Below are 16472 nucleotides of genomic sequence, written 5' to 3' on the forward strand. Positions count from 1 at the left end.
AATAGAGCTTCCACCCACCTATCAACTCAGCCATGGGACCAATGCTAACGTAAGAGGTCCACTTCCTAGACACCACGATGTGCAAATAAATGTGATGGTCACATTAAACAACCACCCGGAACAATAAGACCGAATAACCTACCGACCTCTAATATGCACTACCTCAAGAGAATAGGACCATGCGGCTCTGGACCCTCAAACCCGAATCCGGATGGCATCACAAATCAACAGGACTGAGTAGTTGATGTGATCTCACCTCGTGCAAGAGACATGAAGTTACGAAACAGCCGCAAGGTACTTGAACTGTCTAACCCCTAGCCAGTACAGAGAAAACCTAGACCTAACAAAATCATCCCACACAGCTCGTGAAAAGCCCATACGATACCTGCACGAGGAAATAAGGAGCCCCAGGATCAATCACAGAGCAGGACATGTCACACACAGAAGCCACCCTACGCAAGAACAAACCCAAGTAAACAGTAACCAACAGGCACCGCTTCACAAGTGCAGTCAGTATCGCTCAGCCGCTAAAACCCAATCAACACACATCGTCATGGGACTCTGACAACCCATCCTGGGACAGCATGATCCCTCAGCTTTCCCACAGGCTTGGGGTGGCAATGCCAAGTCCTTCGCCCAACAGACAAAACCTGGCCAACCTTGAAGAGATTATCGTCACCAAGTAACTGCGTACCACCGCACCATTAGTTAACTCATAGCTCTAGAGACCGAAATCCAATGCAACAAACCTAGATTCGGCAACTCTGCCCACATATCTACAGAACCAGCGACACCATCACAGGACCTAACCAGACCAAGCCACACCATCACCGGTTCATTCACCTGCAAGTCCACCAATGTAATATATCACCATCATATGCCAGCATTATGCCCCTCTGCTATGTATATCAGCCAAAACTCTGGACAGTCTCTACGGAATAGGATAAATGGACACAAATTCAGATATTAGGAAAGCAATATACAAAAAACTGTAGGAAGAACACTTCAACCTCCCTGGCCACACTATAGCAGACATTAAGGTGCCATCCTGCAGCAAAAAAACTTCAGGGACCAGACTCCAAAGAGAACTGCTGAGCTCCAGTTCATCTGCAAATTTGACACCATCAGCTCAGGATTAAACAAAGACTGTGAATGAGCTTGCCAACTTACCAAAACCAGTTTCTCCTCCCTTGGTTTATCACACCTCAACTGCTTTAGAACAGGCGCCTTCACCTCCCTGATTGAACTACCCTCGTTATCTCTAAAGCTTTTTTGCTTTGGGGATATATATACCTGCCCCTGGAAATTTCCACTACATGCATCTGACGAAGTGGGTATTCACCCACGAAAGCTCATGCTCCAAAACGTCTGTTAGTCTATAAGGTGCCACAGGATTCTTTGCTGCTTTTACAGATCCAGACTAACATGGCTACCCCTCTGATACATTTCTGCCCAAGTCTGTTTGCACTTCAGTTCCTGGCTGTAAAATAGGGATATTACTTCTATTGTTTACCAAGGTGATGATAAACAAATAAATTGTCCATGAGGCATTCACTCTGGTGGTGACCAAAATAAGAAAGCCTATGCAGAAATAAAATATTCCACATTCAGTGCAACGTTTGACTGGTATGTAGTAAATATGACATGGGCCCATACTCTGAATAAGTACGCAGCAGTGAATGGCAGCCTCATTCACTGAGCACCATATATCTCAGCAAGTGAGTTAAGGGTTGTGTCCTGTGGAAAAGGACTCATGGAACTAAGACCATCATAATGAAGGTGTGTGTGCGCGCGCGCACACACACAAAAAGAAATTAAGGTGCATAATACAGAATTAAGGTTTTTTCCTAACTTAGGAATTGACTTTGCAATCTTCACATATTGTATGTAATTAGAATATACACAGTTCAGAAAATGTAGCATTCCATGGAACTACAGATGTTAAAAAGAGAGAAAAAACATTTTGCTAGGGAGTTTCCAGAAGTTTTGGGAGTCTTCCATATACATTGGGTGATAGAGAATTATTATAATAGCCTCTCCGTGGGATTATAGGGTGGCAGTGACTAGTTTCCAAAAGCAATTTTGTTCTACACTCCTGTAGTGTTTGGACAGCCAGTTCACTTACACAACAATAAACAGACACGTCTGTGTGAGAGTCAACAGATCCTCTAAACCACAATCCTCACTGGAGGATGGAAGGAGAAGACATGGGAAAGAAGCCATTAGCCGTATGTAGGGCTAAGATTTTGTCATGGTTATTTTTAGTAGAAAAATCATGGACAGTTCATGGGCAATAAACAAGAATTCACAGAAGCTGTGACCTGTTTGTGACTTTTGCTGCTGCAGCTCCATGGTTTCTCTCACCATTGTGGTGGCTGAGAGCACTGGGGTTCTCCCTCCATCCACAGCAGCTGAGAGCTGTAGGGTGACCATATTTCCCAAAGAGAAAATGGGATACCCCAGCTGCTTGCTTGAGGCATTCCCCTCTCCCCATGAGGCTGTCACCTGTCCCTGGAACCCTGAGTACCGCCCCCCCACCGGAGCCTGTCACCTGTCGCTGGAACTTTGCAGCCCCCCAGTCAATTGTCGCTGGTGCCGCCAGAACCCTGGCAGGATCCCAGTGGCTGTCACCTCCAGAGTCCTGCAGCCCCTGGGGCTAAAGCAGAGAATATCACGTAGGTCTCTGGAAGTATTGGATTCCGTGGCTTCCATGACCTCAATGACATAAACATAGCCTTAGCCATATGATCCAGTCTTGGGAAATCCACAGATTCCAGGACCAGAGATTTATACTTGACACTAAAGACTGTGGTAGCACCAATTATTACTATGATCATGTATTGGAAAGAAAGCAGTCTTAATTATATGCAACCAAGTAGTCAGTAGAACAAGAAAAAAAGGTTACTTACATGCAGTTATGAAGTCCTCACTTATTTTATTGTCTGCAGGCAGATTTAAGTCTTGCTCTTTATCAAATGAGGTATAATATGCCAGATCAGTCACCCATTTTCCCTCTTCATTTTGATAGACAACACTATGTGGTGGGTCATCCAGGTCATAAAATGCTGAATTTACTTTAGAGCAAGATACAGGGATACAAAACAAAGTAGTCTCTTAGATTCCAGCAATTTGTTTGTTCGTTAGTTACATTTTCTAACTTGTAATTTATATTAGTTAATGTCATTGAAATAACATTTTTATGAACTGTACAACACGCCACAATTCAAGTTTTACTATGTGATTTAATATATTAAATATAATCAATAAAAAAAAATAGTATTCAGAATTGAACTAGATATTTCTTCTAGTTAAGTTAGGCTTAGATCTTTTCTTATAAACCTTTGGTATATTTAGGAAAAAGCTTACCTTGCAATTTTAGTTCCCTCACTATACAAACCAATCTTGTGTCATTTGCCCTAATGGGCTATTTTTACAGCAACTAACCTTCTTCTGCTGCATCTTGATATTCATTTGCTCTACCACCAGCAGTTGGAGACAGGTAAGTATCAGCCAGACCAAGCTCACACTCATCAACTAGATTTGTATCAGTCACAGCTTCATTTTCATTGACAGGACTTTGAGGAGCTGTGTCACACACAAATACCCCATCTGTCACGTGCAATACTTCTTCAGCATCAGATGAAAAGGCATGACAAAAGTTAGAGAATTGTGTTCTCTGCTCTAAAATAGCATCGGAGAGATCAACCACAGTCTTATTGACACCCATGTGCTGAAGGTATAATGAATCTAGTTTGAATTCAGCAACACTGATGGAATTTAGTACATCTTCACCATTAATGGCATCCTTAAGAATAAAAAAAAATTAAAGTAGTCCGCACATTATCTGTACGCAAACAAAACTAGTAAGTGTTTCTAGTTAGATTTGGCCTTAAGCCATCTTGTCCAGTTTACACAGATTAGATGATTGTTTTAAGTAGCAGCTGAATATAGAATGCACATTTAAACTAAAATTAAAATAATTTGGACTAATTTTTAGTAATTACTTAGATTAGGAACTACTAACATTAACATGCAGTCTTACTAGACTCTCTCATGTTATGATCCCATTTGATAACGCTGAAGTCATTCTATCACCATTTCCAATTGGATCCACGCTATATTCTTAAGGCTGGCTATAATCGAGTAAAATGAAGACCTCAACATATATTCAAACTTAACTTATTCCCAGCCAAAATACCCAAACTACATTACATACTCTCAACTTGAACGCACTGTATGAGAAACTTAAATTACAGGGATGTAATTATTCCCAGACCAAGCATTACAAACACTGGAACTTTATAGTTAGGATTACAAATAACAGAAATCAAAACAAGCCAAACTATGGAAATACAAAGTAAGACAGAAACAATATCACCCGTGCCCTGTAGTGATGTCATACAATTATGATTAAGACAGTTTTAGTGTTTGTGGCCCCACATTAGTTTTTTTCATATTCTCTTCCCCTAGACTCATAGACTCGTAGGTCAGAAGGGACTAATATGATCATCTAGTCTGACCTCCTGCACAAAGCAGGCCACAGAACCCTACCCATTCACTTTTATAACAACCCCTAACCCATGACTGAGTTATTGAAGTCCTCAAAATTGTGGTTTGAAGACCTCAAGCTGCAGAGAATCCACCAGCAAGTGACCCATGCCCCACGCTGGCAGAGGAAGGCGAAAAAACTCCAGGGCCCCTGCCAATCCGCCCTGGAGGAAAATTCCCTCCCGACCCCAAATATGGCGATCAGCTAAACCCTAGCATGTGGGCAAGACTCACCAGCCAGCACCCAGGAAGAATTCTCTGCAGTAAACTCAGATCCCATCCCATCCAACATCCCTCACAGACCACTGAGCAGACTTATGCTGCTGATAATCCAAGATCAATTGCCCAAATTAAACTATCCCATCATATCATCCCTCCATATACTTATCAAAGCATAGTCTTAAAGCCAGTAATTTTATGCCCCCACTACTTTCCTCGATGGGTGTTCCGAACTTCACTCCCTCATGCATTTAGAAACCTTCGTCTCATTTCAAGTCTAAACTTGCTAATATCCAGTTTGTACCCATTTGTCCTTGTGCCTACATTAGTACTAAGCTTAAATAATTCCTCTCCCTCCCTAACGTTAATCCCCCTGATATATTTATATATATTTATACCCTCATGGGGTATTAAGCAGCAAGGTTATTAATATTATGCTGAAGCTGCATTTAAGATAAATAAGAAAGGATACATTAAGCAGGATTCTATGAACAGTCTCAGGAAAGCCTGAAAATTACATCCCAGATCTCCTAAGCCAATGCCACAAATTTAAGGAATCAGGACGGAGGGGGTCAGAAGGAAAGACCTGAACATTTGTAGTGACCAAATACAGTGATACCTGTATACAAGAGACAACTATCTTTTTAGGAAAGCTATTTTAAAATCACCCTGAAATAGTCCACAGAGATTACTCCTGAGGGAATTCTGCACCACTGAGCATGCGCAGAATTTATGTCCCCTGCAGATTTCTTTTCTTCTCTGCAAAAAAATGGACTTTCTGCTGGGGAAGCAAAATGAAGCCGCAAGAATGGTCACACGACCCTTCCCAACAGTATGTTTCAGGTGCCCAGGGCAGCCGGCAGAGAGGTAAATCCCTGTGAGGCAGGGGGTGAGACTAGGGAAGACCTAGCTGGTGGCTCCTACCATGTGATGGGGTCAACTGCTAGTCTCAGCTGGGCTCGAGAGGATGGGACTTCCTCTTCTCCTGCATGATACCCAGGGTCGAGTCAGACCCACCCCGATTTCTCCCCCAGATGAAGGAAGCTCTGCAAACACACACATATCCGTCCTTCCCGCCCTCCCCCCGCCCCAGTTTCCTGCACCCATTGCTCCTCAACTTCAGAGGGAAGGATCCCTGTACAGAGAGCTGCTCCCCCACCCACCCAACCCCCTAGCATCCCAGATCCCCTCATACTGAGACCCTCCCACTGAGAGTCTCACCCCCCAACACACTCAACCTCCCCCTCAATGAGCCGCACTCTCCCTGCACCTGGATCACCTTGACAAGCCACCCGCACCCAGATCCCCATTCTACCCCACCAAGCCCCAACCAGCTGCACCTGGATCTCCACCCCATTGAGCCCCACTCCCCCAGGATCTGTACCCACCCCAAATGAGCCCCCATACTCCCACCAAGATCTATCCTCCCACACATCCAGATTCCCCCTCCTCCCACTGAGCCTCAACCACCTTCACCCAGACCCCTCTGAAGAGTCCCATTACCATTGAACCTAGAACCCCACAACAAGTCTCCATTCATCCAACCCCCCCACCCCAGCACTCACCCAGATCCCCACTGAGCTGCACGCATCCAGACTGCCCCACACAGAACCCTCTTAACCCACACCTGGATCCCCCCACACTAAGCCCCTCCACACTTGGATCTTTCCTTGCTGAACCTGCCTGCCCACCCCCGGTACACCTGGCAGAGAGGGGCAAGGTCCTGGGTGTTTCTGGTGCAGGCTTGTTTATTGCAGCTTGTCAGGGTTGGGTGCAGCCTCACTGAGTTCATGTGCCGCGGGGAATTGCACAGTCATCTTCCACCTCTGTGAAGGCAGTGGCTTGTGCTCCACAATGTCATGCTGGAGCCTCCACATTTACTTGACAAATATTTTAAAAATCTGCAAATTGTATGTGCAGAATTTTTATGTTTTTGTGTGCAGATTTAAATTTTTGGCATAGAATGCCCTCAGGAGTAAGAGATACTAGTCTTTATTATATGGCCACCTAAAGAGGACCCATCTGAACTAACTCTGCTTCCCCTCTTCTGGAGTCTTCCCTCTGCTCTAAGGGCTGACTCAGAAGTACAGTTCCAGTACACATCAGTCCATTCAGCACTGTCTTGGAAGAGGGGGAGAGAGGATGAGATTGTATAGAATAGGTATAGATCTACTTCCTGCTCGTCACTAGAAGAGCAATATCCATTCTGCTTCACTCTCACTACAGAGCCAAATAAGATGTTTATTGATACCTGGAGTTGCAGACACATTGCCAAGGACCCCACATTGATAATACATAAGTCCTCAGAAAATGAAGACAATATTTTAAAACAGACTTATTGGAAGCATTCAAACACAAAAAAAAAAAATGTTTTTTTTTCTTTGTTGTAACAAAAGTTTGAGGAACTGCTTGTACCTCACTGTGAGTAGGAATATCATCAAGAGTCATATATTTGGAAGAAGCCTGGACTAAGACTTCATTTTCTTCTCCAGTTATGTTTCTTCCAATTCCCCTTGTATCAAAACTCTGCATGTTAGGGAAAAATAGTGGTACCAAAGCTGTTCCTTCACTTTCACTACCAAGATCTCCAGAGCCACAACCATTTCCTGCAGCACAAGAGAAATAAAGTGGTTTACTAGTATTAATTTAAGTTTTCTGCTGTGATAACACCCACAAAGTGGTTCACTTTGGAAACATTTACCATGAGGTAATTTTGGCTCTCTTGTAACTCACTAAGATCTAATGATCTTAAAAACTGATCTTTGAGTTGTCTAATCCAGGGGTTCTCAAACTGGGGGTTGGGACCCCTCACAGGGCCACGAGGTTATTACATGGGGGGTAACGAGCTGTCAAATCTCGCCTTGTCTCCAGCATTTATAATGGTGTTAAATCTATAAAAAAAAAAAGTGTTTAAAATGTATTGGGGGGGTGGCCACACTCAGAGGCCTGATATGTGAAAGGGGTCACCAGGACAAAAGTTTGAGAACCACTGGTTTAATCTGAATTCAAGTGTTATTTCTTATGCTGCTAAGCAAAACATAAAAGTTCAATGTGGCCCAAAGTCTGCATGGCAGGTCAAAACTGAGAGGGTAGTTTGTTGGGTCAGTAATAACATGTTTGTTTTAAACAACAGATGAGGTCCAGACACTTGGCAGTTCCCTGGCTGGACCCAAAGACATGAGGTGGTCACATGTGTTCCACAGTAATTTAACATGCAGTCATTTAGGGCAAAGGATCAAAACATAAGGGTTACAAACAGGTTTCAAGGGCTACCTTTGTTTAGTGACCAGATGTATCCACAAATTCTGGTGTAACATGTGGTCACAGTACGGAAAAGGTTTAGAAGCATCAATCTAGAGTATCCTGAAAATCTGGTTTCCTATTTTTCTTTTGTATATCATAACTTAGCTGTTTCAGTGCTATTTGAATATGAATATGGAAAGGCAATTTGCCTTTTAGTTTGCTGCTTTTGAGTCTCAGTCTGAATGATGGTTGCCATTTCTTTGTCCATTCTGTTCTACTGGGGAAATAATCCTGAAGTTTGAACTATTTGCAAGACTATGATTTTTGAAGGTTAGGTTACTAGGCAAGTTGCTCAAACAACTATTTGCAGGTGCAAAACACTAAGTGATTCTATTAAAATTTACAGTATGTAAATAAGTCTAAAGCATGTATTGTAAGCAGAACTGGCAAGTAGAAATATTTGCCAGGCAAGCATCATCACCTTCTGTAGTTTAATTTATTAAAAAAACTGCTTAAGCTTTATGCGGTTATGGTTGAAGAAAACTTACCAAACATGTACTGAATGTAACTAATGCAGTAATGTCTTACTAAGCATGCAGAGACAACCAGCACTGCCACTATTAGGGGAGATAAGCGTAGAGCAGTCAGAGTAAGGTGTGCTAGGTGGATGCTCACCATTGTAATAGAGGGCCTTGGGGATCCAACCTACCCCATCCAAGGTCTGTGTGTGTGGGACCCGCTTAATGACATCACCATGCCAGCAGATGGCTCTGTCTTGCTGCACTTATTTCTGCCTCCCTCAGAGCCAGGGGCGGCTCCAGGCCCCAGCACGCCAAGCGCGTGCTTGGGGCGGCATGCTGCGGGGGGCGCTCTGCTGGTCGCCGGAAGGGCAGCAGGTGGCTCCAGTGGACCTCCCGCAAGCGTGCCTGCAGGAGCTCCACCAAAGCTCCACCAAAGGCCTGCCTGCGGACCACAGGACCACCGGACCCTCCGCAGGCAGGCCTGCGGGAGGTCCACCAGATCCGCCTGCCGCCCTCCCAGCAGAGCACCCCTGCGGCATGCCACTGTGCTTGGGGCGGCGAAATTTCTAGAGCCAACCCTGCTCAGAGTCCTCTGCTTGGGTGGCCCCGACATGCAGAAATCTTTGCCAGTGTGGCAGAAAGTCCCTTAAATGTTAAGAGCCTTCTGACTGTTAGGGTGCTGTTAACAGGGCCAACTCCCTAGAAAAGAGTGCCCTTCTACAATGAAAGGGAGGGCATCCACCACTGCTGGTTTCTGGATGGCTGTGGATTCTGCTCCTCAGTCTGCTGCTCCTTGTATTTGGGCAGGCTGGGGGTATGTTATTATGGTGGCCCACCATTAACTGATTGGTATATGGAGGGGGCAAGATTAATGGGGGGATGGTTTAAGACTTCAGCTTCCAGGAGACTAGTTTTTAGGCCTAACCTAGTCAACAAAAGACTAAGCAGAAGGGGTGTAACTCAAAAGCATCCACATACTTTGACATGGCAAGCAGACTTATTACTTGGGCTAGTAGGTGTTGCATAAATTTTTGTAGTCATGTTTATAAACCACACCAACAACTACATGAGGAGCATACTAAGGCTGTACAGTTAAACCAGCTGAAATGAAAGAGTTAGTCTTCTCCTGTTTTGCCTTGTTTTCTATGTTGATCAGCCTGTCCCAGTGGAAAAGGCAGGTATCTCTACAGAGATTAAAGCAGAATTGCTATCTTTTAGGGAAAAACGTGTCAATTCCCAACAATTTCAACGTGGCTTTCGAATCTTTGAGACCGTGGAACATTTCAGCCTACGTCTGCAAGAAGAGAGAGGACCTTCAAAAAGGAGATCCTGCTGGACTTCCTGCTGAAGGCCCAAGGAGTGAAGTCATGAAAATCTGCACATGTCGCAGATGCCACGACTCTGGCCCCCGAATCTGCCTCACCTAAAAATGATTGCAGAGAGTGCGAGCAATCATCTTGCCCTCATCTAACTGAGCCTGGAATTCCTGTCCAGCATCCTCTGGCAACTTGTCTGAGAACTAAAGCATATTGCCCAAGAGGGAGATGATGTATCTATCCAATAATGCTTGTGGATTAGTAACATGGAATTGTAGACAAGATGCAGAATAAATTTTTCTACCAAACAAGTCTAACTTCTTTACCTTCTTGTCCTTTGAGGCAGAAGAGGGACAATCCTGGTGCACTCTTTCATTCACTGCTGAGACAACTACAGAACCTTGAGAAGGATGGGTATGTAAATGTTCATATCCTTGAAAACAGACATGGTACATTCTCTCCGTTCTTTTAGCTGTCAGAGGCACAGAGGACGCCATCTGCTACAAGGATTTGGCAGGCTCTAGTATGTTATCACTGTTCAGCAGAACTATGCTAGAAGGCCCTGCCGAACTCAGAATGTCCACAAGTCTATGAGAAATCTCCTGGACCCTCTCCAAAACTATACCATGCTCCGTATCAATAGGGAGGAGGATAGGCTGTGGGATCTATCTGGCCAAAAGCATCTTGAAGGAACAGTTACTATGAGGTAAATAATAATTCTAGTATTTGCTACATGGTTCCCATCAATTAATCTCCTAGTGGGGGCAAGTGATAAGAGTCCTATCTAAATAACTGTAGGGCAGCTTGCCAAACTGGGTGTCATCTACACGCTGAACAATGAACTAATGATTAGTAAATGTATGACAAACTCCAAGTAGCTGACCTATAACTTTCTGAAAGAGGGACTCCCATGGAAACATGCTACTACGGATGTTATCTGACCTTTAGCAGACGATGTCCTAACCTAAGAGAGAGGTGGTTGTTTGTTCAACCCTCTGGAGATCCTATTACTGTGATACCCACTTCAAGAATCTGAGAGGTAACAGTTTGCCTCAGATTGATCTTCAGAAGTTACAAAGAGCCTAAACTATTTACAAAACGGCTGTGTTGTTCACAGTTAAAGATAATCTAAGAACATTCAGTGTATGAACATAGCCAATGCAGAAGAACTATGAGAATCAGGAACAAAAACACAGGTAAGTGCATACATTGCTTAATAAGAGAATCTGAAACTTTTTGTAAAAGTTTCAGATGCAGTATAAGAATAACACGGTCCGTGGGAAATATGGTGTATACAGGGCCTGCTACCAACAGCTGGATTTCATGAACTGTGAGCCAAAGTGATAGCTATCAAAAACACTGTCTTAACGGAAAGGTGATAGAATGAACATGACACAGGTTAAATAAAGAGGTTATATCAATGATAGAAGCATCACATTCAAGACTTAAATAAGAAAGAGCTCATTGACTGGTGGGAAGCAGGCCCTCCTGAAACCCTAATACAGTGGGGCGGGAATAACTGCATGACCCTCAAAAGGTGAATGAAGTGGTGACAGCAGTTAAGTACACTGCAACAGAGCTAACCGACAGACCTGAGTGCTTCAAAGACAGTAGAAAGTCCAAGGTAACAAATAGAGGAATCCATGAGTTGAAGAGATCTTTTAATGGATCATACTGAAAAAACACCTTCACTTATCTCTGTATGTCAGTCTTTTAGAAACCTTCCCGTTCTGAGTCAAAATGTCCTGTACTGCCTTAGAACAGCTCCTGTCAACAGCCAGCCAGCTGGTCTTCGTGCTGTTAGTTATAGTGTTGCCTGGTTCAGATACAACCCAAGACTTTGGTTCTGAGAAATGATGCCTGGGAAGTCTGGAAGTGGGAGGGAGAGAGTCAGGTGCATCCCACTGGAGTATCAGAACTGATGCACCAATGCCAGAATTAACAGCTGGCCCCCTCCTGTCATATCTTCCTCAGGATTCTGGGATTTAACAAGCTGGGAGGAAAAATACAAGAGTTCCCTTCCAACTGAATCAGGATATATTTGCCAGAGACCTCAGACTCCTCCCCACGAGCAAAAACTATAGAACACTATGCTACCAAAGCCAATACAAAAAGAGGTCTATGGTGGCAGGGGGGGACCCACCATTCTAGGATGTTCTGATCAAGAACGGAGTCCAGGACTCCATTTATAGGTCGTGCAGCCATTTCTGCTGAGCTAATCCACTAGATCATTTTGGACACCTGGTAAGTGAAAGACCATTAGGTTGAGCTGATACAGGATGGACCAATTCCACTTCCTAATTTAAGGGAGACAATCTCACTCCATCTGTTTCTGTAACACACTGGTATTATACTATTCCTCAGGATCTGGGTTGTGATGCCCTGCAGGAGGGGTAGAAACTCCTTGCAGGCTAGATGGATAGCCCTGAATTCTAGTATTATGCACAATGCGCTCCACCCTGGACCACAGGACCCGTACTTAAAGGTTGCCCAGATGCTTCAGACCTCTTTGGATGAGTCTATAACGAAGGTTTGAGGGGCAGGGGAGAGACAATTAAAACATTACACCACATAAGATGTTTTAAAGGTCTGTCCACCACAGCAGAGATTCCAGCACTTTCGGGGGATCTCTACAGGTAAGTCCATGCTGTGTCTAATCAGTTGGTAAACAGATTTCACCCATCCTTCAAGAGGGCAGAGACTCAGCCTTGCACTTGGAGTCACAAAAACAAGTGTCACAGTATGTGTCACAGCAAACTGAGCCAGACTCTTCACACTGAAATTTTTGGCAGAGAAGAGGTGTGAAGTGAAGTGACACATTGCGCAAAACTTTCCTTGAGAAAGGTACCACCACTGCTCATATAAACTATAAAATGGATAGGGGTGAGGGTAGATTTTGCCCGTAGTAAGCCTCAGGCCTAGCCAGGAGAATAGATGAAAAATTATTTGAACCTCCTTTTGTGACCTGCTGTGATCAGTGACCCCCGAATCAACCTGTTATCAAGATATGGGTACAAAGTAAAGGCCTTGTCTCCTCAAGTGAGTTGCTACCACCAAAAAAGCAATTTGGTAAAAAGCCTTGGAGCTGTTGGCAGTCCAAAATGGTCAGATTCTGAACTGATAGTGAATGTCATTGACCATGAAGCACAGACACTTTTAGCTGAACAAATGCACACATGGAAGCATCTATAAACTGACTCATGAAATAATTCATGGGATCTGAAACGGGGATTACAGAAAAAAGGATGAGCATTTGACACCTGAAGTGACAAATGAAGAGGATCGCATCCTCTTTTCTTCTTCTGAATAAGAAAGTAGTGGGAACAGAATTCCTTGCTGCACAACTCGAGGCATCATCTCCACTGCACCCAATAGAAGAAGAGTCACTCTGAATGCAATAGGCAATTCTGAGAGGGGTCCCTGAAGAGAGACAGGAGATGGCAGAGGAGCTGACTTGCATGACCCTTCTAGGTAACTTCCAAGACCCATTGGTCAATCATAACTGCAGTCTGTGCAGCCACAAAAAAAGAAAGGAGTTGCCAAAAGGATGGAGAAAGGGAAATGATACCCCCCAAAAAATCAGTCCACGCTCTTGACAGCAGCATCAAACCTGACATCTTTGGCCAGAAGAAAACTGTATCTTTCATCAGATCAGCCAAGTAGTCCTTCACTTATCAGGCATCCAAAATGATTTAGTGGATTAGCTCAGCAGAAATGGCTGCTCCACTCATGAATGGACTCTGTTCTGATCCAAAGCCTATTAAGTCAACAGGAGTGTTTTGAATCAGGCCCTAAAACAAGAGTATGGAAGAGATATAGTTCCTCAGATTCAGAATCTGAAAGTTCTTAAATTGCTAACTAACAATTTTGCCAGACAAGATTAAGGTGAGGGATAGGAATGGATAGGAATGGAAATACTGAGAGCTAACCTTAAGAAAATATGTATATTTTGTACTTTTTTACCCCCACCTCCTTCCCAGCAAGAACACCTAAACACTAACTGAATTCCAAAACCTTCTATAAATCTTGACTTCTTGGAAGAACCACCTTTAAGATTGCTCTAGCACAGTCCCTGTTTGCTAAGTTTACTCATTGTGGGCTTTGTTTTCCCCAGCCTCAAAGAGTGGATGGACACAGCTGAGTAACGAGTCACCAGGGAAGTTCGGGAACCATAACTGTCTATCATTTTAAATTAGTAAAAATACCATTCTGGGAAGATTCTAAGTTACAAGAGACTTGGAGTAACACCGACATCAATCCATTTTTATTTTTATTTAGATAGCCACACTAATTTTCTGTATTCGTTTTCAGGGGGAGAGTTGCCTAGCCATTTTTTTTTTAAGGGGGCTGAAAAGGAAGTGTAATCTCAACTACATTTTAGTGTCTTCCCTGTGACAAAGTTTTCAAGTAGTGCGCATTAGCAATTTATGAACAGAAGCTCTAAATTTACCAAAAGAAAGTACACAACTGCCAAACACACATACCTGTTACCGATAGACCAATAGTCTGCAGAGGATCAGGTTGACTGTATTCTATTTTGGAATTATTGGCTACTGTTTCAACAGAAGTCTCATCAGAACTATTGCCTTCTAGTCCAGGTCTGAAACTTGGCTTGTCAGTTTCACGTATCTGTTGAAGAAATAGGTGCAGAGCTACAATAGCTACATCTACAGAGTTGTTCAAGTTAACAGTAAACCATTTACTAAACAACACTTGTAGTGCAAAGATTTAAGATTAAGAGTTATTCAATTTTAATAAACTTTCTGACGAGGAAAAGTACTATCCCTGTTAGCTTAGTCACTTACCAGCTTTCAAACTTACTTTCATGCTTCTGTTCCAAAGGAGATTATTTAGATAATGAAGAAGACAGTTTAATAAGATTTAGTTATCAAACAGTCTTACGTACCAGTTGTCTTACCATTTTTGGCAAGAAGAATGGTTCTCTTTGTACATTCTGTCCAGCTTTCTCCAATTCATGTGAATCTTCATAACTAGCAGTTGCAGAATCCATTCCTGTGGCAGCTTGGTGAATATGAGGCACGTGGAAATTCTCCTAATGCATTAACATTTACAATTCAGCAACAGTAACAACATTTGATTATTCTTAAACAGTCACTGCCTCCATAATATTGAATTGTGTGAAGCAAAGTACCTCCTTTGACCAGAAGTACACTGTTCACTTTCATGTTATAATTCCGATGTTAATCTGATGTTACAGCTACAATAGTTTCTGCTGACAAATATTACAAGATACTTTAGCTAAGGGTCTTGCAATTAACGTAGTAAATATTATGAAAATACTGTGCAAAAAAAAAACCACACACACCATGCATTTCCTTAAACTTCAGAAAAGCAGTGGTAGATCAGCAAGGTTTTCGCTTGTCTGCTAATTAAGTTTCTTCAAATAATACTCTCATTCCATCTACACAGAACCCTAAGAACTATTTAACATTAACGTAATTCTAAATGCTGAATCAGCAAGTACAGCAACATTCAGTATAATGAAACATGTGAAATAGGGCCACCTCACTGCTCCGTAGTTATTGTAAAGTAATGTGCACACCATTCCTAGATGTGGTCCCTGGAGCAGCCTTTAATTCCCCCAAGAAGGGATTTCTCCTTCTGATGGTACAGACCACCAAAATACTGTCTTAAACATGAGCATGTGCACTTGGAGACTGTAAAGACCTTCTTGTGGCCCCCAATATACTGAAAAAAATTATTCAAAGCCCTTTAGAATATGAAAATTTTCTTAAGTTACTTCAAAAGACCTTTAAATATCACGTCAAGGTAAATGCTATTTACCACTTATACAGACCAAGCGGAAAAATGGAATGAGAGACTTTGGCCTTGGCTACACTTTCAAGTTTCAAGGGCAGCCATACCCTTTGTCCAAGGTGAAAATGAAAAGAATGGGAAACAGGCTTAGCCACTACTAAGACCTTGTAGGGGCTGTTAAATTCAAAACTAAGGTCATAAAGGCAAGCAGTTTATGTGTAATAGGTACAGTGCCAGACGAAGGATGTCACCCCATCTAACATCCCATCAAGCATATTTACCACTAATAGTCAAAGAACAATTAATTGCTAAAATTAGGCTATCCCATCATACCATTCCCTCCAAGACTAAGCTTGATAAGTTTATGAAGCCAGATATGCTTCCACTGCTCCCCTTGGAAAGCTGCTCCAGAACTTTACTCCTCTGATGGTTAGAAACTTTCATCTAATTTCAAGTCTAAACTTCCTGATGGCCAGTTTATAGCCATTTGTTTTTGTGTCCACATTGGTACTAGTCTTAAATAATTCCTCTCCCTCCCTAATATCTATCCCTCTGATATATTTAGAGAGAGCAATCATATCTCCCCCTCAGCCCTCTTTTAGTTAGGCTAAACAAGTCAAGCTCTTTGAGTCTCCTTTCATAAGACAGGTTTTCCATTCCTCGGATCATTCTAGTAGCCCTTCTCTGTATCTGTTCCAGTTTGAATTCATCCTCCTTAAACATGGGAGACCAGAAAACACAGTTACTCACCTTTGTAACTGTTGTTCTTCGAGATGTGTTGCTCATATCCATTCCAAGTAGGTGTACGCGCCGCGCGTGCACGTTCGTCGGAGAACTTTTACCCTAG

General features: G+C 42.9%; 1 protein-coding gene across 1 annotated transcript in view; it reads right to left on the reverse strand.

Moving 5' to 3' along the window:
• Positions 1-16472, reverse strand: part of CEP192 (centrosomal protein 192) — a 224551-nt gene that overhangs the window by 144588 nt on the left and 63491 nt on the right. The window contains exons 17-21 of the mRNA XM_075062017.1: positions 14766-14900; positions 14332-14476; positions 7183-7373; positions 3445-3805; positions 2910-3074 (exon numbers count right to left, since the gene is read on the reverse strand). Of these exons, the coding sequence (XP_074918118.1) occupies positions 2910-3074; positions 3445-3805; positions 7183-7373; positions 14332-14476; positions 14766-14900 (997 nt within the window). The remainder of the gene's footprint in view (positions 1-2909; positions 3075-3444; positions 3806-7182; positions 7374-14331; positions 14477-14765; positions 14901-16472) is intronic.

This window comes from Chelonoidis abingdonii, chromosome 2 (assembly GCF_003597395.2).
Source record: "Chelonoidis abingdonii isolate Lonesome George chromosome 2, CheloAbing_2.0, whole genome shotgun sequence".
Classification (NCBI taxonomy): Eukaryota; Metazoa; Chordata; order Testudines; family Testudinidae; genus Chelonoidis; species Chelonoidis abingdonii.